Raw genomic sequence first — 21,093 nt, 5'->3', positions numbered from 1 at the left:
CTTCCCTTTTCTTTTTACCAAAGTATATTCATCAAACTGCTGAGTTGGAAAGATTTGTAATGAGTTTTTGAGGCGTACGACTGTGTTTTTTCCCTCCCCCCCCCCCCGCCCTCTCCCTCTTTCTAAATCTTCATCTGACATTAAATAAAGCAAATCCCAAACAGATTAACTGTCGCACGGTTCTGCTCCGTCTCCTCAGTCTGTCTGCAGGTCTGGCGGGGGGCCGGGCGGCGGCGGCGGCGGCGGCGGTGGCAGCGGGAGATGCCCAGGTGGCCCGCGGAGGTCCATGTGGCGCTCTAGGTGGGATGCCGGTGTCCTGAAGGCCGAGGCCCTGGCCCTCCTGCCCTGCGGCCTGGGCATGGCGTTCTCCCAGTCCCACGTGATGGCCGCGCGGCGGCACCAGCACAGCCGGCTTATGGTCGAGGTGGATGAGTACAGCTCCAACCCCACGCAGGCCTTCACCTTCTACAACATCAACCAGGGCCGATTCCAGCCGCCCCACGTGCAGATGTAAGTGGGCAGCAGGGGGGCGGGCACCGGGGCGGGGGACTTGGGGGGCCAGAGGGAAGTGGCAGATGGGTGGCTTGGGGGCCGGGGCTGGCTCTGAGTCCTGCTCTATTTGACCTGGACCATGTTCTGCAAATATTTAAAAACCGGGCAGTTGGTCCTAGAATCCCAGGCTTCAGGCCTCGCTGGGCCACACTGAAAGGCCTGGCAGCTGGGCCACAGGTCCTGGGGCAGCGTCTGGGCGTGGGGTTCCCGCCATCTGTCTGGTTGTGCTGCTGTGGGAAAGCAGAGGTGCCTTACCCAAAGGGCCGGCGCGTTCTTCCAGCCTGACCTTCTCCAGCCAGACCCTGCCTCCAGCACCAAACACTGTCCCTGGGCTCTGTCCCTCCCGGGCTCTTCTCTGAGGACCTGGAAGAGGTGGATGAACTCCTATCCCTGCTCTGGGCCCCTCCCGGGGTTTCTTTACCCCTGTTACCCCTCCCATCTGCCCTGGGCTGCAGGCCCTACCTGATGAGGAACCAGGGGCCCAGGTGAGGTGACCCGCCCAGCCCCACACGGGCAATGCTGGCCTGGCACCAGGGCTGCCTGACTGCAGGCCCCCACCCCTGCCCCTCTGCAGGGCTAAGCATGGTGTCTGTAGAGGGACCACCCCCAGCAGACAGCGCCGTCCCTCTCTGCTCAGCACCTTGGGTTCCTGTGCTGGTCTGAGCCCAGCTGAGCCCTGGTGGAGGAGAGCACAGAGGGTGAGGGCCATGGGTCCCCGTGGAAGCCCTCCTGACCACCTGTGCATCGGATGACCCCTGGGGACACAGGCCCCAAGCCTCCACTACGGGGGTGGCATCGTTTCTGGGCAGAGTGTTCATGTGGGGTCCCAGCTGCCGTCCCTCGGGGAGACTGGAAAAGCCACCACGAGAACCTCTCGAGAAGGTGCCGCGGGTCCCCACCTGCGGTGGGGGCTTCTGCTCCTGCTCACGTGGTTTCCTTCCCTCAGGCCCTGGCCTCTGTTGAAGGTGGGCCCAGACAGCTGTTCATCCGGGAGGCGGCAGGCGCAGGGCCTGGGTGGCCTCCGGCACCAGGAGCGCCCCCTTCCCTGTGGCGCTGGCTCTGGGTGGCTCATTCCGTGGGGGCACGGGGCCTGTGGTTGGAGGCTGCCTGCTGTATCTTTTGGTGGATTTGGGCGACTGTCTCTGACTGTCTTTGGGGGCCAGGTTGGTGGATTTGGACAGTATGGAGGCTGGGGCTGAGGCTCCCTGCTCCTAGAGGCCTGGCCCGGCTGCTGCGAGGTGTCTGCCCCAGGGTAGGTGAGGCTAGTTCTCCAGACTGTGCCTGAGGTCCTGGAAGCCCTGCCGGTGTGACATGGGAGAACATCAGCCTTCGGACAGAGCAGGCCACGTGGGTGTGTGTCTGTGCCCGTGTCACCCCTCTGAGGGTCCCTGGGCCAGGGATGACACCACGCAGAGCTGTCGTTGACTGCACCTCTGTCTTGGCCTGGACACCCAGGGTCTAGGGAGACCCTGGTCTGGGAATGACGCCAGGGAAACAGGAGGACAGGAGAGGAGAGCCAAGGAGGCCAGTCCAGGCAGGAGCCCCAGCAACTAGGCTGAGGCCGGGGGGAGAGGGAGCAGTGGACTGGGAAGGGGCGTGAGGAGGAGCGGGCCAGGCAGCAGGCAGCAGGGAGCAGCTGGGCAGAGGGGTGTCTTGAGGGTCCTGCGGGTCAGACTGGGTCCTGAGGATGGTCATGGAGTAAGTGACCCCGTGAGGCACCACTGATGTCCCTCTCTCAACCAGTGTGCAGCGGAGGGTCCCTCATTCATCTGAGGGTGGGATCCTGCCTCGTGCTGCCTCATTGTCCCCAGCTGTGAAGTGCTGCTGACAGCAGGCCTGGGGTGAGGGGGGTAGCCTCATAGGGCAGCTGGGTGGGCAGCAAATGCCCCGAGAGGTTAGGACACCACGGTGCTGGAGACGATGCCTGCCCACACGGAGCTTGCTCAGATGGAGGGAAGACAGCAGAAGTGTCCTAAAACATGTCATTGCCACCATGTGGCACTGGTAGCGATGAATGCTTGGTGGCTTTCTTGTGGCCCAGCTGGCTTCCTAGCTGGCCAGGTCTCTCCCCTCCTCACCCCAAGCAGTGACGGTCCCTGGCTTCCATTGGCCGTGGGGCTCAGTGGCCCTGGGGGTCTGGGCAGGGTCCTGGGATGCCCTGAGCTCTGGCTTTGAAACGCAGCATGGCACAGAGCTGGGTGAGCCGGGGTGGCACAGGGACTCGGGGTCGCCGCCTCCAGGCCCTTCACTGAGGCCTTTAGCCTGGGGGAGGCGCGCAGGCTGGCGGGACGGCTGAGGAGTTTCCACGGTGAAGGGGCCACTCCATCTCCGGGAGGGGCAGGAGGGATGCCCCCCACTTCCTGACGTGTGATTTATCGTCACCCTGGGCTTTGTCTCCAGGGTGAGGGAGCGAGGGGGCCTTATTTAATAAATCCATAATTTATATTTAATGACCACAGTGACGATCCAAACCTGGCCTCTGATTGAACCTGTGATTTACACGGTGGCCCCAGAGACCCTGCTGGTAACCAGGCTGCCTCCGCCTGAACCTGAATCTATGCCCCTGGGCCTCTGGGTTGTGGTCCTGAGGCTGAAGACTCCACACCCGGAGGGCTGTAAACCCTGTGGGGTCCCTGGGAGGCCCTTGCAGGCCCCAGACTTCCCGCCCGGGTGGCAGGGAGAAGACAAGGGTGAAGGTCAGGGACGGACCACGGGGAGGTGTCCGCCTCGTGCCGCGGGAGGCGTGGTGGAGGTGTGGACCCCCGAGCCTCCGGGGTAGCGCTGGGTCCTGACGTGCATAGGGTGAGGGGCTGAGAGCCAGGCTGGCAGGCGCCTGGCCCTGCCAACTATGCCAGGTGGGCACGCTGGCACCCTCCCTACAGTGGAGGAGACTGAGGCTGGGAGGTGGCGTCGGGCCTGCTGCTCAGCCCCGGCTCCTGTCTGCTGGCTGAGAGGCTCCAGAGGCCGAGGGCTCAGCCTCCTGCCTGGGTAGGGCTGGCGGGCAAGGCAGGCGGGAGGCCTCCGAGCCTGCACACCTCGCTCTCTGGCCTCGTCCTGCCTGCCTCCTCCACTGGGCAGCAGAGGAACTGGCTGCCTCTGTCTCTGGAACATTCCACTCCTCCCGCCTCAGCTCTTGGCACCTGCTCTTCCCTCTGTGTCTACAGCCTGGCCCTGCTGGTCTCCAGAGCTCACTCCCTCGGAAGCCTCCCCTGACCCCTCCAGGGACAGACCACAGCGCCCCCAGCTGGAGGTGCTCGGAGTCCCCCGGCAGGTGCGTCAGTCTGCTTACACACTGACTGGTGGGACGGCTCCCTAGGCGCCCTGGCAGTGCGGGCTGCCTCCCTGGAGGTCCAGCGGCATTTTGACTTAAGTGGACCTGGCCATTCTAGGGCAGAGGGACCAGCCGAAGCAGAGACTGGAGGGGGGACAGGAGCTCAGGTCTGGGCACAGGAGGGCCTGTCTCTGGGGCAGTGCTTTGGGGAAGAGCTCTGGTGGGCATCAGCCAGTCCTCTGCCCTCCCTGGGCCTCGGTTTCCCTGTTTGTAGAGTTCCCACGCAGCGTGGCTGATGTCCTGTCACGGGCTGGAGGTGTGGGACCCTCAGACCTTCAGTGTGCCCCAGGATGGGGTAATGGGGGTGACTGCTCTGCTTGGTGTCTGTGTGGGCATCCGACGCCAGAATGGCACTGCCTGGAGCCGATGGCTTATGGGGAAGAGCGAGAGCCAAGAGCAGGGCAGAGGTCACTGCGGGGGCTTTGGCATTAGACTCTGAGCTGCGAGGGTCAGTTAGGCTCCCCCCGGCATCCCCCTGGTGAATGCCTCCGCCCCCCAGCTCTGTCTACCCTGCAGAGCCGGACCAGAGCCGGGGAGGGCCAGGCGCAGTCAGTGGTCACTGGGCTTGGGTTTCTGGGTTGTGCTCTCCACTCTGTGCTGTTCCCATTACCCTGTTCCCGAGGGAGAGCTGGTGGTGGGCGTCTGAGCACCTCAGCAGGCAGAAGCCTCAGCTCTAGGAAAGAAGAACATGTGCTTCTACACCGTATGTTTGGTCCCTGTAGAATGTCGCTAGGAAATAACCATTTTGCTTGCAAGAAGGTGTTGCAGTTAGATGCCCAAATTCCTGTTGGAAGACCTCGGTTCAAATTCTATGCTTTATCTTATCAGATGGGACCTTGAGCATGGAACTTATTTTTCCTGGCCTCATTTGCTTAATCCATGGGGCTGTTGTGACTCAAGTGTTAGCTGGGGTTTTGTCACTGCAAGTGTCAGAAACACAGCTGATATTGTAAGGGTGAAATGATTCGTTTACTAGCTCATGTCATTAGCTAGGAAGTTTGGGTTTAGCTTCAGGCATGGCTGGATCCAGGATTCCAATGATGCCATCTCAGAGACTCTTTCTCCATGTCTCTTCTGCCTTTTCCCTCACTTCTAAACACAGTTACAGTTTATGGGAGCCCCTGCTAGTGGCCTCTGTGAGTGTATTCTCTACAGGTGCATCCATCACACCCGGCAGGTGTCTGGAACGTGGGAGTTCCTTTGTAAGCATTTGTTCATGGATTGATTGAAAGAAAAGAAGCAGGTCCTGGAGGTAGTCCAGCCTGGTGTGGGTTTGGGATAAAGACCAGCTCCATGGCGGAGGTTGTGGGTAAATCAGGTTTTCTGAGCCGGGTTTCTTCACCTGTACAACGGGGACAGCAGAGTATGTTGCTTAGATGGTCCCGGGGAGGGAGGGGAGAGCATGTGCAGGTAGCAGGCGCAGCGCATAACGAGCTCTTTTTTTTTTCCTTTTCCAGAATGAGCTCTTGATGCGTGGGAATCATTGATATCAGTGCCGTTATTATTTTAAGGTTTAGCGTTTGCTACAATCCAAACAGCCCAAGGACCGAGCGGGAAATGAGAGCCTTTATTTTCTTCTCTGGGGATTGCTGGGTTTGCATCTTCACTGTGCAGGAGCCTCGGGGTGTAGGGAAGTAAGGCAGAGTTAATTAAAGAGCTCTGGCTCCAACAGCAGGCCCAGCCCGCGGGAGCCCCTGGCTGCCGGGTGGCCCGCTCAGGGCTCCTCACTAGGAGAGGTGCAGGAGGAGAGCAGCCCCGGGCTGTGGGCGGGCACCCTGCTCCCTGTCTCTGCCCTTCTCAGCTCTTTTCCTCTTTGGCGTGGTGTTGGTCGCTTGGTAGCCTCTTCAAAACCAGAGAGAGTGAGAGAATATGAATGATCTAATTGGCTCTAGAGTTCAGGTGCCCGGCCTGCAGCCCGGTTGTGATTGGCTGCCCTTGGTCAGCTGAGTCGGGATGGGCGGGGCGTGTAGGTGGAGGCGGGGCGTGTGGGCGGGGCCAGAGCCAGCTCTCTGCCTGGCGCACAGTAGGTGTTGAAGAAAGGCAGAATGAATGAGTGAATGACAGCAGGGGAGAGCCCGCCCCTTCCTGGCTGGTCATCAGCTGCTCACAGGGGGTTTGCTTCTTGGCCCACTAGCCTGGGCCAGTCCCATCCTGCTGGGATTCTGCCTTGGCTTGACAACCCTAGAAAGGGGCCACAGGTGCTCCCTCCCACGGTGACATCGTGACATTATGGCGGGAGAGGCTGGCATGGCGCCTTCACCTGCGGCAGATCCACATGCTAGGGCTCCCTGCACATTAGCATGCCGCTCCCACGTCTCTCGTAAGGTGTTAATTAAATTTCTTCGAATATATTGTCTGAAAAAAAGGATAATTAGAAAGATGTCTTTAAAAGTATTTATGTAACTGATATGGTACCGCTTTTGGTTTGCCGCATAATTAGATTTAAACACAACTCCTGGAGCGGCATTCTCATTTGGAGAGATCTGCTCGTTGAAATGTCATTGCGTTGTTTTTAAGTGTTTGGAGCCTGGCACAGCCATCCAGCTGGGGAGGCAGCGAGTGGGGAAGAGCCCTGGACTGGGAGCGGGCAGCCAGCTCCTCAGCCCTGTCCACGCTTGTGCCTTGGGGAGCTCAGGGTCCTGCTCACCTGCTGGATCTGAGTCCTCGGGAATGAATCTAGAGAGCCACCTCGGGCTCCCCAGGAAATGGACTTACTTTTGTGCCGTGCTTTAATTTTCTGAGTATTTTGCCTGGGGAGGTGGCTCCATTTTACAGAGGCACAAACCCAGGCAGTGTGTTTTGCTCAAGGTCACGTGTAAGCCACAAGCAGCAAGGAGGGATTGGAAGCCTGATCTGATGCCTGACGCCGTGAGACAATGCCCCTGGAGGGCTCTCGATCTGAAAGTGGTCAGACTAGCTCATGGTTTTGAAAAATTGCAACCTGTCTGCACTGAAGTGTCTCCTTGAATCCCTCCTTCCCCACACGGCTCTCCTTGGTCAGTCTGACTGGACCGTGGACTTTAGTCCAGGTATCCTCAGTGGGGGCAGTAGCATCCTCCAGGGGTGAAAACTGGCTTTTGGAGGGTGAAAAAGTCTGACCCTTTGTCCTTCATCTGTCCAGGTGCAGACAGACATACACTACTTAGCGATGCAGCTTTTCTGTGGGTTAAATCATGTGGTGGGCCTCATGGACACAAGGCTGGGAAGTGCTGCCTTAGTTCCTCCGCACGTGAGCGTGATGACCAGGTGCTCACTCATCACCTCCCTCAGCCCGCTCCGTGGCCTTCTGGGATTCCCAGGCATAGGGGCAAACGGAGGCTCAGGGGACAAAAATATCTTGTCCCCAGTGAGCAGGAGTCCAGATCTGGACCCCTCGGCAGGCTGGGGCGCCACCTCTGTCTGTGGGGATGTGAGCGTGGCTTTGGCCACGGCGTCCTCAGGCTCACGGCTCTGTGGGCCCATGACCCACGGTGTCTCTTCTGCCCACAGGGTGGACCCGGTGCCTCACGATGCCCCCAAGCCACCCGGCTACACGCGCTTTGTCTGCGTCTCTGACACCCACTCGAGGACCGACCCCATCCAGATGCCCTACGGTGACGTGCTGATCCACGCGGGGGACTTCACGGAGCTGGGGCTCCCGAGCGAGGTGAAGAAATTCAACGAGTGGCTAGGTAGGTCCCGCCTGCTGGGCGCCAGGTGGGCGGGAGGACATGGGTCCTGCCGGCTCCCCTCCAGCAGCTGCCCTCCGCCTGGCGCCCCCTCCTCCCTGCTCTGCTGCACCCTCCATCGGCCAGAAAGCCGTCCCTGACCTGGGACAGGCTGTGTCTTTCTCTCGGGTTCCGCCTAGGACCTCCGAGGCCAGCACCTGTCTTGGCCATCTTTCCATCTGTCTGAGAGGTTTTCATGGGGCCTGAGAGACCTCCTCTCAGAGGGACTTTGCTCGTGTCTGTTTGGCCTCCCTGCGTCCAGCCTCCAATGCCGAGGGGGCGAATGACACGTGCCTCGCTCAGCCGCCCAGTGAGGGTCCCTGCAGCCTCCGCTGACCCAGGAGGGGCCCAGGGGGCCAGACGTGGGCTCCCCTGCGGTCAGCTGTTGGCATACAGTGTGCAAGGGTGGGCGGTGATCTCCACAGGTCCCCAGAATCCTGTCTTTGTCTTTGTGCTTTTCTTCCAAAATAAGAAGGAATGAAATCTGGAGCCCCCTGGAAGAATTCACTTGCCTGGGAATACAGAGAAACCTCCCAGCGGGGCTCTGTCCCCACCCTGGGGGACAGATGGATGGCCCCCAGGCGGCCTGGCGCACAGGCCTGTGGTGGTGGAGACGTGGGTGCAGGGCCGACCCACCTCCGTATGCAGCTCCTGTGGCCGCCAGACGGTCCCTTGGGCCTCGCGGGGCCTGGCTCTGCGGCTGGCTGGGAGCCGTGTGTGCAGCAGAGGCCGCAGCCAGGCGGGTGGCGTGGCAAGCGGGAGGCCCGGCTTTGCCAGGGGGAGAATATTTACAAGCAAGGCCGCCTCCTCCACTTGGCAGCTCGGTGCTTTAAATATTGATTTTTCAAACAGGAAATTCTAATCCAGGGCCTGTTTGGGCTGAAACATGTGCAGGCTGGGGTAGGAGAGGCCCCCCGCAGGGCTCCTGCCAGCAGGACTCCTCCGGCCCCTCACCCGGCCACATGGCCTCCAGCTCTGGGCTGCCACCCAGCAGGGGACCCTCAGGTGAGGCTCCACTTGGCTGGGCCCCAGGTCTATTTCCCAGGCAGACAACCGGACTCGCCCTGGGCCAGGCGCACCGTGGCAGGCTCGTCCCCCCTGCCTGTTGAACTCGGCAGCAGTTCCAGGTGGTCACGGCGTGCGTCCCCGTGGGGCAGGAGGATGGAGGTTCTCAAGGTCTGCCTGGCACACATGCCCTCCTCAGTGTGGAGCCCATGTGCTGCGGGTGGGGACTGAGGGCTGTGGGACAGTCATATGAGGCCTGACGAGGTCCTCGGGGCAGGGGACCACTTCTCAGGGAGGTGGGCTCTGAGCAGGGCCTTGGCAGGGCACGGGCGTTTGCTCAGGGAAGGAGGAGAGTCAGATGAGGGGACAGGGGTGGAACGAGGGGACAGCTCAGGTCAGGGTGGGCCTGGGTACTTGCCTGGAGGACGTGGTGGTGACGAGGGGCTTGACTGAGAGGGCCCAGGGAGACAGGCTCTTGACAGAGGTGGGAGACGCGCCTGGGCGTGTGGGTGGCCTCCTTAGCATCTGCACTTGAAGTTGGTGGAGCGGTTGTGCGCCCGGGTCATCAGGGTGGGCTCAGGGGGGCCTTGCTCTCGTTCCCTTCCCCAGCCCCCGGCTTTGCTGCTGGAAGTGGTTGCAGGTGTCGGGGCCGTCACTCGAGGGGGGCTGGGCTGGTGAGGAGCTTCCCTGTCCTTGATCGAGCAGCAAGGTGCTCACAGTGACTGAGAACAGAAGTCCCTTGGCGGCTGGCTTTGGGGACTTCGTGCTGCACACAGTGAGACCTGCCTTCCTCGGCCGGCGGTCAGGGTGGCCATGGACCGGGCGCTGGTTAGGTCCATCTGGCCAGGCACGTTTGTGTACAGAGCCAGTGTTTGTTCGCATTTAATATGTGCCAGGCACTTTCTGTGCCCTTAGTGTGTGTCACTGTGTCCTCAGTCCTCCTGACAGCAGAATGAGGCAGGAGCGAGTGTTGAGTGTTGTCTTCATTTTACAGAGTAGAAAACCAAAGCCCAGAGAAGTGAGGGCATTTGCTCAAGGTCACACAGCCAGCAGGCGGCAGAGCTGGGATTCAAACCCAGCGATTGACCCTGGAGTCAAGTGCTCTGTGGCATCTCTTCGAGCCGCTCTGGTCTGCTTCCTGCCTGGGTGACTGTGGCAGCCACATGTCACCTCTGGTGGCCTCTTTTTAAATGGGAGTAGCGAGGCTCCCCTCGCCCTGGCTCTCTCCCAGAGCAGTCTGGAGGCTGTGTGGGGGGAGGAGGTGGTCAGGTTTGTAAACTGTGAAGTGCTGTGTGAAAGTTGACATTGCTTCCTGGCATTTGCCAGATCAGTGAGGACTCTTAAAGTGACAGGTGCCTGCTGAGGACCAGCCAGGGACTGTGGTGGGGAAGGCTGTGTGGAGCTCAGCTAGGTGGTCATCAAAGGCCTCCTGGGCAGATCTGGGGCAGGACCGTGGGGCAGCAGGCCCTGGATGGCAAAGGGAGCCTTAGCAGAGTTGGGCTGGAGGTGGGCGCCCATGTGCACAGGCCTTGGGGGCAGGGCCAGAGTGGGGCTTGATTCTGGGTGTGGCGGGAGCTTGGGGAAGGTCTACGGAGGGGACGACTCGAAGACATTTTCCAAAGGCCGTCCTGGATGTGCAGCAAGGACAAAGGCTCTGGAATGTTTATTGATGTCTGGGTGGCGGGACTCGGGCAATTCTCTTCTTGGTGGCTCCTGTCCCCTGATTTCCTACAGGGAGAGTGTCGTCCCTGTGGTGTCACAGAAGGCCTGGCGGGTTGTTCCTGAGCTGACCCTCCTGGTGTCTGTGTGCCAGGAGCGGTGCTGACCCTGGGTGGGTCCAGCCACTCCCCCAGGAGCCCTGGCCCAGCTGCCCCGCCCAGCCCCCTCCCACGAGAACACCGAAGCCCACAGGCTGCTTCCTGCCCATCCATTCCTCTTGGAGATTTTATTTATTTATTTATCCATTAATATTTTAAAGTTGTAGGTGGACCTTTATTTTATTTATTTATTTTTATGTGGTGCTGAGGATTGAGCCCAGTGCCTCACCTGTGCTAGGCAAGTGCTCTGCCACTGGGCCATAGTCCCAGCCTCTTGGAGATTTTAAAAGCAGTTAATAAGGTCATATTCCAGGGCCACCTCCAGACAAAGTCACTAGGGACAGTGGTGAGACCAGTACCTGGGGCCGCACGCCTAGACCTCGGCTCTGACTTCCTGGGTGCATTGCTCCCACCTGTGTGCTTCCGCCTGGGTCCTCGCAGGGGGCTGGGCTGGGGTGACAGCACCCCTCTGAGCAGACCCTCTTTCTCTTTGGCCATTAATATTCCAAATATAGTCATGAGGTGGAAACACCACCTTGATTTGTGACTGTCCCCGTAGGCAGCTAAAAAATGTCCGAGGACAGGTTCTGCAGCCAGCGTGGAGGGAGAACCAGGCGGGCTGAAAATGGCGCAGGATGTGCTGGAAGGTCCCCGCTCCTCCTCCACAGGTGACGCGGTGCTCAACAGAGTGGGAGCCTGGGGAGCTCGCAGCAGCCGGTTGGGTCCGTGCCGTGTGCCCATGCAGAGCTGGACGCCTGGCGGTTAGGGGCTCAGGCCTGAGGTCCAGCCGCGGCCTTCGCCCTGCTTCCGCCTCCTTTGCCAGACAGAGGCCCGGCTGCGGCTCCTTGCTGGACTTTCAGCCTGTGGAGGGCGGGGCCGAGGCCTCTCCCCAGGCCAGTGCTGGTCCCCAGAGTCTCTGAACAGAGGACAGGGTGTCAGCAAGTGTCACACCAATGCCCAGCACGTGCAGCCCTGGCTCTGGGCCGTGCCCAGTGTCCCAGCAGGGCAGGGCGTGACTGCATGCCCCTTGGTGAACAGCAGCGGACGGGGTCTCCGGGGCAGGGCTGGGAGGCAGACCCCGTGCATCAGCGGGAGTGGGGCTGAGCTGAGGTCTCAAGGACAAAGCGGGGTGCCGAGGCCAGCCGGTGGTCTGCACCTGAGCAAGGGGGCCCGGCTCCGGGTGGACGTGTGGACTCTCCCTGGAGGCCAGGGGTGCTGAGGGTGCGAGGAGAGGCTGAGCGCCCCGTGGTACCCGCTGCCAGCGCTGCCCACTGTGGGGGGAGCACCGTCTGAGGCCCCGACCCCACCCACTCCTTCTCCTGGCAGGAAGAGCAGCCCCGGTTCTGCCGCTGTCTGAATGACAGCCACGCCCACCGGAACTGTCCCTTCACACGCTGGGATCTGCAAGGTGCCAGGGAGCTCTCTGTCTGTGATGGCGGGTGCCAGGCTGGCCTCCCCAACCCCCGCCAGGAGCCTGCCGCCCACACAGCCCTCTTTCCTCGTCCCCAGCCTTGCATGGCCCAGGAGGGACGGCCCAGAGTCCCTATTGCCTGTGCTCGGTGGCACCTGGTGGACACAGCCATCTGTGGCTCTCCTTCCCTGGCTCCAGGCCACCCTTCTTCATTTCCCCTATTCTGCTTCTGCCCACTGGAGGGAGCCTCTCCCTGGGCCTGTCCTCGGACCTGCCGACCCTCCCCAGAGACAGGCACCGGATCCCTCTCAGACCTGGGAACAGCTCCTCTTCTCTCTGGAGCCAGTGGATTGATTATTCAGGCTTCCCAGGAGACGCCTCCTCTTGGGTGTCTGCCAGGATTTCAGGCTCATTCTGTTCCAACTGACTTCCGCCCCCTCTACCCGCCCCTACTGCTTCAGGATAAGGTGCAGCTCTCCAGGGGGGCTTTTGGGACCCTCTGTCAGAGCCCCCTTTCCTGGCCCTGAGGCTGGTGTGCACGGCATCTGTTCTTAGTTTGACTGGCTGTTGTTGTCTGTGCTGCAGCCCCGGGCACCTATGAGTCAGCCTGCTGGGCTCCCCTTTCTCCTGGGTCCTGTGACCCTGCCAGGACAGGGACCACACCTGGGTCAGCGCAGGTCCCCAGAGCCCAGCCCAGCCTGGTGCCAAGGGGTGTTGGCCGGCCTTGCCGACTAGAGCAGGGCCAGGTCTGCGGGCACACGCGGGACCAGTTAATTAAGGCACTAGCCTTAGCGGATTCAGGCGGGGAGGAAGACGGGGCCCTTAATGGAGTATTTAGAAGTTATAATTAACTTTTTTCCTGGCGCCCTAGCATAAAACGATATATAAGACAATATAAAAGGGGTCCAAGGATTTCGTTAAACAGAGCTAGGTCTTTGCAAGTAAACCCTTAATTAAAATCGTGGGGGAGGAGGGGAGAGACAGGAAAGGAATCCATTTCCAGGCGGCTGCTTGGGTTCTCGCCCCTTGCTGCCGTGTGGAGGGCCTGGGGTGCCGGGGTGACTGGGATGGGCTGTGCTTGTGGCCCCTTGGCAGCTGGACACCGCTGGGGGCGGCAGGTGGGGCTCTCCCTCCCCTCCCAGGAGCAGGGCCAGTTCCCAGGCACAGAATCAGTGCTGTTTGGGAAACAATTGAAGATGCAGCTAGAGGCCGGCCACCCGAGTACTGTCCCCACCCCAGGCATGGCTGCCTGTCCCTCCCTCCTGAGTGGAGTCCAGCCTCCGTGTGGATGGGAGGGGCCCAGAGTCCCTGGCGCTCTGCGCCCAGAGCTGGTGCAGGCGGCTTTGTTTCTCTTCTCGCGCCCCCTGCTCCCCACTTCCAGGCCCCAGGAGGGCAGCCGTGGCTTCTGGTCACCACAGGTTCCCTGGGACCTCCAGGCGGTCGCCCCTGCTGGCACTGCCGCCACCATAGTGCATCCAGTCCCCGGGGCCAGCAGGGGCCCCTCGGGCGGCAGAGTCCTGCACTCTCCTGCCCTGGGCAGGGTGGGGTGGGAGTGGGACGGGAGGTTTCCGGGGAGTGGCCACCATGCCGGGCGTGGGCAGCTGCAGGCTACCGGGTGGCAGGTGCCGTCTGCAGCCTTCCTGGCTACCCAGGCAGGGGACCGACCTGGGTCCGGCCATCCGCCCGAGTGAGAAATAGGCAAGTGACGGGAAAAGGAAGAGACGCTTCCTTTGTCCTTCCCCCAGGGCCCGGGGCGTCCCTTAGCTGGGCTGCTGGACAACAGCCTGCACTCCTGGTCCTCCTGGGTCACATGAGACCCCCTCCTGGCTGCCTGGGGCCCCCTGGCCTGGGGCAGTGGAGTGGCACCTCTCGCTGGGCTGCGGGGATGGGGAGTGGTCTGAGCTCAGCTCAGTCAACTCGCAGGTCTTGGGGGCCTGCTGGGTCCACCCGGGTAAGGGGAGAGTTCAGTGACGATGGCACGGAAGTGTCCCTGCCTACCTGGGGCAGAGACAGGTGGTCAGCAGCCACGAAGCCAGTCATCTAGGTGATTGACGAGGGAGTCACATCAGCCACCAGGGTGAGGGGCTAGTCCCCCTCTGAGGAGGCCCTGGGCTGAGAGGGACCCCGCTGTGAGTCACCTGGTGCGCAGAGGAGGCTGAGCCAGGGAGTCTAGGGAGAGGGCCGGGCTGGGACCGGCAGGGTGGGTGGGGTGGGCTTGCATCGGGGAGGGGCTGTCTGACTCAGGACTTTGAATCTGAGTGCAGCAGGCAGGGGAGGCCACCAGGTACGCACCCTGCATGACGGGAGGCAGGCACGGCTGCTGGTGAAAGGCCAGGGTGCCCAGCTGATCTGGGGGTGGCCAAGGGACAGGGAGCACTGGGATTGGCCATGATCTGGTGGTGAGAGCCGCAAGAGTCACCTGGCCTGTGACCTGGTACCCACAGGGCCCAGCAGCCTGGCACAGGTCATGAAACCAGTATTTGTTAAGGGAATGAGAAAGACACATTTTTTCTCATGTGGTGACTTCAATTAAAAAAGAAAAATCCAACCAACTTTTTTTTTTTTTTTTTTTTGAGAGAGAGCTAACATAATTCTCACTGAATGTATGCAGCAGCCTTAAAATGGATTCTGGCTCATTTACTCATCTTTTGGATACAGTGGCTGGATTCCGACGTTTTCAGACATTCGGCGCTGTTCTTGCAAAGACTCAAGATTGAATATTTAAATTTCCTTGTCTCACAAGGGGACCTGGTGTCCCTTCTGGCACCTTCCGCTGAGAAGCTGGCTGGTGTGGACAGAGTGTGGTCCCGGGTTATCATCTTCGGCCGACGTGCCTGGTACCGGAGGGGCCACCTGGAGGGTGAGCTCGAAGGGCAGCTAAAAAATGGATGAACAGCCCAGCAGGGGGTCAGCATTCGTCAAGACTGATTTTCTATGGTTTTCATAAAAAACCCCCAAAACATTCCTCACAAAGCCAAACTGTATTTTAGGGGCTGAAAGGGAGAAAAATTAACTTCTAATAAAGATAAAAAAAAAAAAAATCTGGAATCCTAAGTTGTAGTCAAGTGATTTTGGCCGGCCATAATTACAGTATTTTCATGTTAATGCATAAACCCCTTGAAAGGTGCGCTCAAGTGCTAATTATCTATTTACAACAGAATGGCTTTGGAAATGAAATGCGGCTCACTGGTGTGTGTGTGTGTGTGTGTGTGTGTGTTCTGCAGTGGTGTGTGTGTGTTTTTTCTCTTTTTAGCCCATCATCCAAAAAACAGATGCCTTATAGATATTGAAAAAAACTTTAAATGTTCAAAGGCCTGCCTCTCTACAAGGTCTTGCGTGGTTTTATTTTGTGTGTACTCTTGTTTGGGTTTTTTTTGCTTTCTGTTTATATCGTGTGTTAAGGGGTTGGAGATGGTTTATCAAACAGTAAGGTAGTAAGGTGGTAGAGTGTTCTGTTTGGGTTTTGGTATCAGGGATTGAACCCAGAGGTGCTTAACAATGGAGCCACGTCTCCAGCCCTTTTTAATTATTTTATCTGGAGACAGGGTCTCACTGAGTTACCTAGCTCCTTGCCCAGGCTGGCTTGGAACTCACGATCCTCCTGCCTCAGCCTCCTGGGTCGCGCTGCACAGGGCCCGGCTAAAATGGTAGACTATTAAAGATGGTTCAAACCAATCAGGTCATTTGGAGGGAGGGCCTAGGATACCGACGCCCGGGGCTACATGGATGCTGTGAGCCGGAAACTGGGGCTGGGTCTCCGGGGGTCCAGGGTGAAGGGACCTGCGTTGGGCTGATGGCTGTGGCATCTCCTCTGATGGGCCTGTCCCCTGGGTGTGACGGACGGCTACTCCCTTCACCTGTGAGAAACCTGCAGCCTGAGTCCTCTGTCCTTTCTGTGCGGGAGGACCTTGACAAAGGTTTTTATGTTAAGGTGATGATGATGAGCAGACCTTTGTCTGGTGCTTCCTGGTGTATAAAACACGTCCGTTTCTGTCATTCATTTGGGGCTTTCTGTCCCCCACACTCCCACCGACTTTCAGATTGATGGAAGTTTCTTTTTTCCCCTCTACTGGTTTGGAAATCGTACATTCTTTTTTGATTCTTTTAGTAGTCACTCACAATTTTTTAATATGCATGCCTGGCTCAGCACACTCTTAAATGAATCGGAGTGGCCTTCACCCTCCCCAGCACCGGGACACACCCACCTGCACCTCAGGCGTCCGTCCGGCCTCTGCAGGTCCTGGCTGTCTGCCCTTAGCCCTGCGTGCTGTGGTCGTCACTGCTTGTCCCCGTTTGGACTTGGTTATTTACTTGGTGATGCTTCGAGGCACTTGGTGGGCGCTGGGCGTGGTCCTCAGCACTGGGGTAGCATCGGTGAGCAGCAAGACACAGTCCTGCCTTGGCGAGGCGGAAGAAGTCAGGCCGTCGCTGCTCAGGCTGTGATGTGACGGGGTCAGGGTCAGGGCACAGGTGGGGTGGGGCAGGGCAGGACCTTTCGGGACTCTGAGCAGAGACCTGGATGGAGTGTGTAGCCGCTCTGAGTGGAGGTGTGGCAGGTGTGAGGCCGAGGCCGGAGTCCCACGGAGTGTGTGCAGGAGCGACTGGCAGAAACGGAGGCCCGTGGGGGCGGGATCAGCTCTGGAGGCCTGGGGTCCTCATGCAGGCAGTGGGGCTGGCAGCAGATTCAGGCTGGTGGTGCTTGGACAGGCAGAGCTGGGTCCAGGCCCTCCAGCTGACCAAGGCCCGCGGCTGGCTCCTGCCTGCTGGCTTGGAGGTCAGGAGCACCTACCTTCAGGCTCTGCCCTGGGTCCTAGAGGCTGGATACAGAGGTCAGCAAAGCCACCCAGACTCCTCCTCGACAGGTTGGAATAACAGTCCCGAGGCGGCCTGGGGCCAGGTGGGACCGTCCAGGTCCAACTCCCAGCTCACCTGTCTCCCAGGTGAGAGGCCGAGGCAGGTCTGCCTGGGGCCTCCTCCTCACCCTCAAGTGTCTCCTCTCTTGCCTGCTCTCGTTCAAGGCTGCAGGGCTGCCAGGACAGACAGCCGGCTGGTGGATCCGGCGTCGGGGGAAGCGAGATTCTTTAGCTGGTGCGCCTCTTTTTTTTATGAACATGGAGAGATGTGTTTGGATATGAAATAAGCCTGCGGTTTTTTTTTTTTTTAAATGTCATCTTCATGCTGGGTTTGATTCCAGAACAGGAATACTCAACAAGCCAGAAAATCCTGGCCAGCCCAGAACTAAACCTCCTGTCCCCGTGTGCGCACAGACCGAGACGTCGGGAAGATCCCCCATCTCCCTGTCTCTCCGCTCCCCGCCGCCCCCCACCCGCAGAAACTTTCTCAGCTCTGTGACTAGTTGGCTTTGGAGAAAGTGATCACGCAGCAATAAAAGTGGAGTGGAGATGCCAACCCGAGGTCTATGTTGCTTTTGGAATTTCCCTATTCTTTAACCCCTAAGGTGGCCTTTATAATGTGGGACCGACTCCCTGTGAGTCCAGATGATTCCAGCCCTTCCTAGAGCACAGCCGCACTTCTCCAAGTGGGTTGATGTCTGTGGAAATGAGTGACGCTTTAGAGCAAGGGCACCAACCTAACCAGGGCACACGTAGGTGAGCTGCTTGCGACGTGAGGCTTCCCAGGACCCGCCACGCCCCATTTGAAACCCAGTTTCATGTTTTTTTTTTTTTTTCTCCTTGGCAATAGACAGCCCGTCCTGAGTAAAGTTGTCCCCGCTGTGCAGAGGAGGAGACTGAGGCCCAGCGTGGGCTGTGGTTTCGGCAGGTCCCCCAGATCTCCAGGGCAGGGGTCTCAGCTGTCCAGCCCGAGGCCACCTCTTCAGCACCACGGACAGTGCCAGCCTGACCCCGCACTCTCATGGGTTACCTGAAGGAACGCCTGTGCCTGGTGTGCCAGGCGTGGACCTGGTGACGTGTCCCCTTGCAGACGTGGGAATGCTAGGCCTCTGCCGGCCTGAACTCCTCCACCTACCCAGGGAGTGGGGCCCTTCCGGGTCACACCTGGGAATTGAGAGACTTTGGACTGAGACTAGAGCTAGGCCACTCCATCCTTCTTAAGTGACCTTTGACAAGTGACTGAGCCTCCCTGGGCCTCAGTTTCTTCAGTTTTGCAAAAGGGGGAACCGCGGGGCATTCTCAATCCCTCCGTGGGGGCTGGATGAGTCGATGCAGGTGACGTGGAGCTGGGGCAGGTCCCAGGTAAACCATTCCCTCCTGAGCCTGGTGCAGTGGGAAGCAGAGGCCGCTCTGCAGCTGGGGGTGGGCAGCAGGGTGGGGAGTGCCAGCTCACAGTGCAGGTGAGGCTGCCAGACGGCGCAGCCAGGCGGCCGTTCGGGACAGAGCTGGGCCTTCTCAGTACCAGCAGTTGCCCTGGGGAGGGGCACACGTGCAGGCCCCCCTGGATGGGACCAGCTGCACTCAGGTGTGACGTTCGGCTTCTGGAATGGCCTTGTTGGACTTCAGCGTCCCCACGTCTCAGGGCTTGTCTGGGTTCTAGAGGGAAGTGCATGCCTTGTGCATGGACCTGGGATGGTTTCATTCCTGAAGTGAGAGAGGGCCCAGGGAGAGGATTGCGCAGGGGCCCTCCCAGCCCTGCCTGGCCACGTACTTCCTGGGCAGTTTTGAGAAAGTCCTTATTGTGGTGCCTCAGTGTCTCCATCCACAAATGGGGGGCAGTACCAATGCTAAGGGGGGCTGCCATGGGCACTGGACAGGACAGAGTGGTTGGGGTTCAGCTAAGTGCCTGGTAGCTGTGAGCCCCTCGGGTTTGGGTCCTGGCTCCACTCTTCCCAGCCATGTGGCCTCGGGTAGGTCCTGTCCCTCTCTGACCCTCTGTTTTCTTCTCTATAAAAGGGGGTGTCGTTGGGAGGCTCCGGGAGGCAGTGGGCAATCTGGGCTGGGCGTAGGGTAGACACATCATAAACACACAAGTTGCTGTGGTGTCGTGGGCCGTGTCTAGAGTGCCTGGCTCAAAGTCCAATGGTGGCTTTAACTACTCTGGGTGTCGTGCCGGGTGCCTTTTTTTTAGTCGGGCATTTTAAAGTTAGGATATTGTTCTTTGAAATTTGTTTTCAAAGAAAAGCAGATATTTTAAGTGTATAGGTTTGTTTCTTTGATTTGTCTTAAGAAGAATTTCACACCTTCCTGGGAGCAAGCTCGATGCAGATGAGGATGGAGCGGGCCGTCTGGAGCTAATTCTGGGCTGGTTTGACAGCAGCACTGGAGGCAAGCGGAGCTGACAAAGCCAGGCTGTCTTGGGTAACGTCCCAACCTCTCAAAATAGTCACTCTCCAGACTAATATTTGTCATCTGGGAGTGTGAAGGGGGTTGTTTATTGATCCAACCACAAACCTTCGGGCTTGGGACTCTCCAGAGGTTCCTGCTGCCCTCCACAGCTGGTGGCCAGGGCCCCCTGGTGTGACCCTACTGTCCCTTCCAGGCCTTGCTCCACTCCCTCCTCCCCTCCCCCTGGCTTCTGGGCTGTTGTCAAATGGGTTGGATTGCTGCCCACCTCGGCCCATCTTGTGTGTGCTGGGTCCTCTGCAGAGGGAGCTGCGTCCACCCTCACGCCCTCTAGTCGACCTTCTCAGACACCTCCTTCCTCCCCAGCAGGACTCGGTGCCACCTTGCTGCAGATTCCTGGTGAGGTGTGTCTTTCTCCTGCATTGGCTGCAGAGGGCCGTGTGCAGGGGACCTGGTCCCAGCCACCGGGGCAGGCTGGCTCTGATAAGGGCTAAGATAAGGGCTGTGGAAGGCAGGAGTGGACACACCGAGGGACAGGATTCTAGAGTATCCTCATGTCCAAAGTGTTCATTCCGCTTTAAGACACTTGGCTTTACTAAGAAATATGTCACAACTCTGCTCTTCCTTGTTTCCACCATCTTTTTCTTTCTACAATATCTTCATTTTTATTCATTTATTTTCTATATGGTGCTGAGGGTCTCCTCTGCCACTGAGCTCCAGCCCCAGCCTGTTGTTTCCACGTTCTTATTTAAGTTGCTTCTGCAAAGAACTTTGCTTTGGGCCATTTTTTTTTTCCTCCTTTAAAAACGTTTTCTGTAGCCAGAAGGCACCAGGAAACCTCTCGGGAGACTGTTCAGTAACAGAGGGCCTCTCCTGGGGCCTTGGCACCGTGGGTGGGGTCCCTGCAGGATCTTCTACCCGACATCGGGGGCACCTTCTGTTCCTGTGGTCGCTGGTGAGACCTTCCTGGTGGCCCTGCGCAGCCGCTGCGTGACCTTCCACCTCTGAGCCCCACCCACTTCTACAGTTCTGGAGTTGTTTGTTCTCCAGGTCAGAATGCCAGCCTGCCAGGATCCTCAGAGTCTCAACACTGCGTCTCCAGGGCCCGGAGGGCTCAGAGCTGCAGTTCTGCCTGGTTACCAGTCAGTTGTCTGGGATCCAGGCTTCTCACTTGTTTAAAAAATTCAAATGCTGGTTAAATATACATAACATTCACCGTTTTAACCTTTTTAAAGCACACGCTTCAGTGGCCTTACGCATCCTCACGTTGCTGGCAACTGTCCCTGTGACCCATCGCTGATACTTCTCATCTTCCTAAACTAAAGCTTCACATCCCTTTGACACGGGCTGCTCGGGCCTCCTTCCCCCAGCCCTGGCATCCATCTTTCCGCCTCTGAGGATTGGATTTCTCTAAGCGCCTCGTGTAAGGGGATGGTACCGTCTTTGTCCTTTCGTGCCTGGCATGATGCCCTCTAGGTTCGCCCAGGAGGTAGCATATGTCAGAATCTCTTTCTTTTTTAAGGCTGAACAATATTCCACGGTATGTGCACCCCACCTTTTGTTTATCCACTCACCTGTCCACGGACACCTGGGCTCATGGGAATCATTCTGCAGTGAACCCGGCGTACAAATACCTGTTTGAGTCACTGCTTTAATTCTTCTGAGATTCCTGAGAGATAGGACTTGCCTTTCAGTATATGTGACTATACAGGTAACTACCCTATATGACAGAATCTGAATATGTAAACATTTAGAGACACAGATAAGATAATCAAGCTTGCACACAACATTTAAATTAGTATTAAAGTCATATCTATTAAAAATCACTTGTAAAATAATTTTAGAAACATTTTTTACGTTCACATTTTAGGAAGTATTTTTGTCCATATTCTCGAAGCGTGTCTTATGCACGGTTACTGTATTAGTTTGTTTTGGCTGCTATAACAAAGTGTCCCAGACTGGACAACTTCATTTATTTCCTCACAGTTCTGGAGGGCAGAGGTCCAACACC

The 21,093-nt window shown here is 58.4% G+C and overlaps 1 protein-coding gene across 1 annotated transcript in view; it reads left to right on the top strand.

Annotated features, from left to right (window-relative positions):
* Positions 1-286: 286 nt before the first annotated feature.
* Mpped1 (metallophosphoesterase domain containing 1) overlaps positions 287-21,093 on the top strand; it is a 60,279-nt gene continuing 39,472 nt past the window's right edge. The window contains exons 1-2 of the mRNA XM_026394360.2: positions 287-510; positions 7,373-7,554. Coding sequence (XP_026250145.1) covers positions 287-510; positions 7,373-7,554 — 406 coding nt within the window. The remainder of the gene's footprint in view (positions 511-7,372; positions 7,555-21,093) is intronic.

Source organism: Urocitellus parryii, chromosome 5 (assembly GCF_045843805.1).
Source record: "Urocitellus parryii isolate mUroPar1 chromosome 5, mUroPar1.hap1, whole genome shotgun sequence".
Classification (NCBI taxonomy): Eukaryota; Metazoa; Chordata; class Mammalia; order Rodentia; family Sciuridae; genus Urocitellus; species Urocitellus parryii.
The sequence above is the reverse complement of the archived record's forward strand: the minus strand, read 5'-3'. Positions and strand labels throughout refer to the sequence as shown.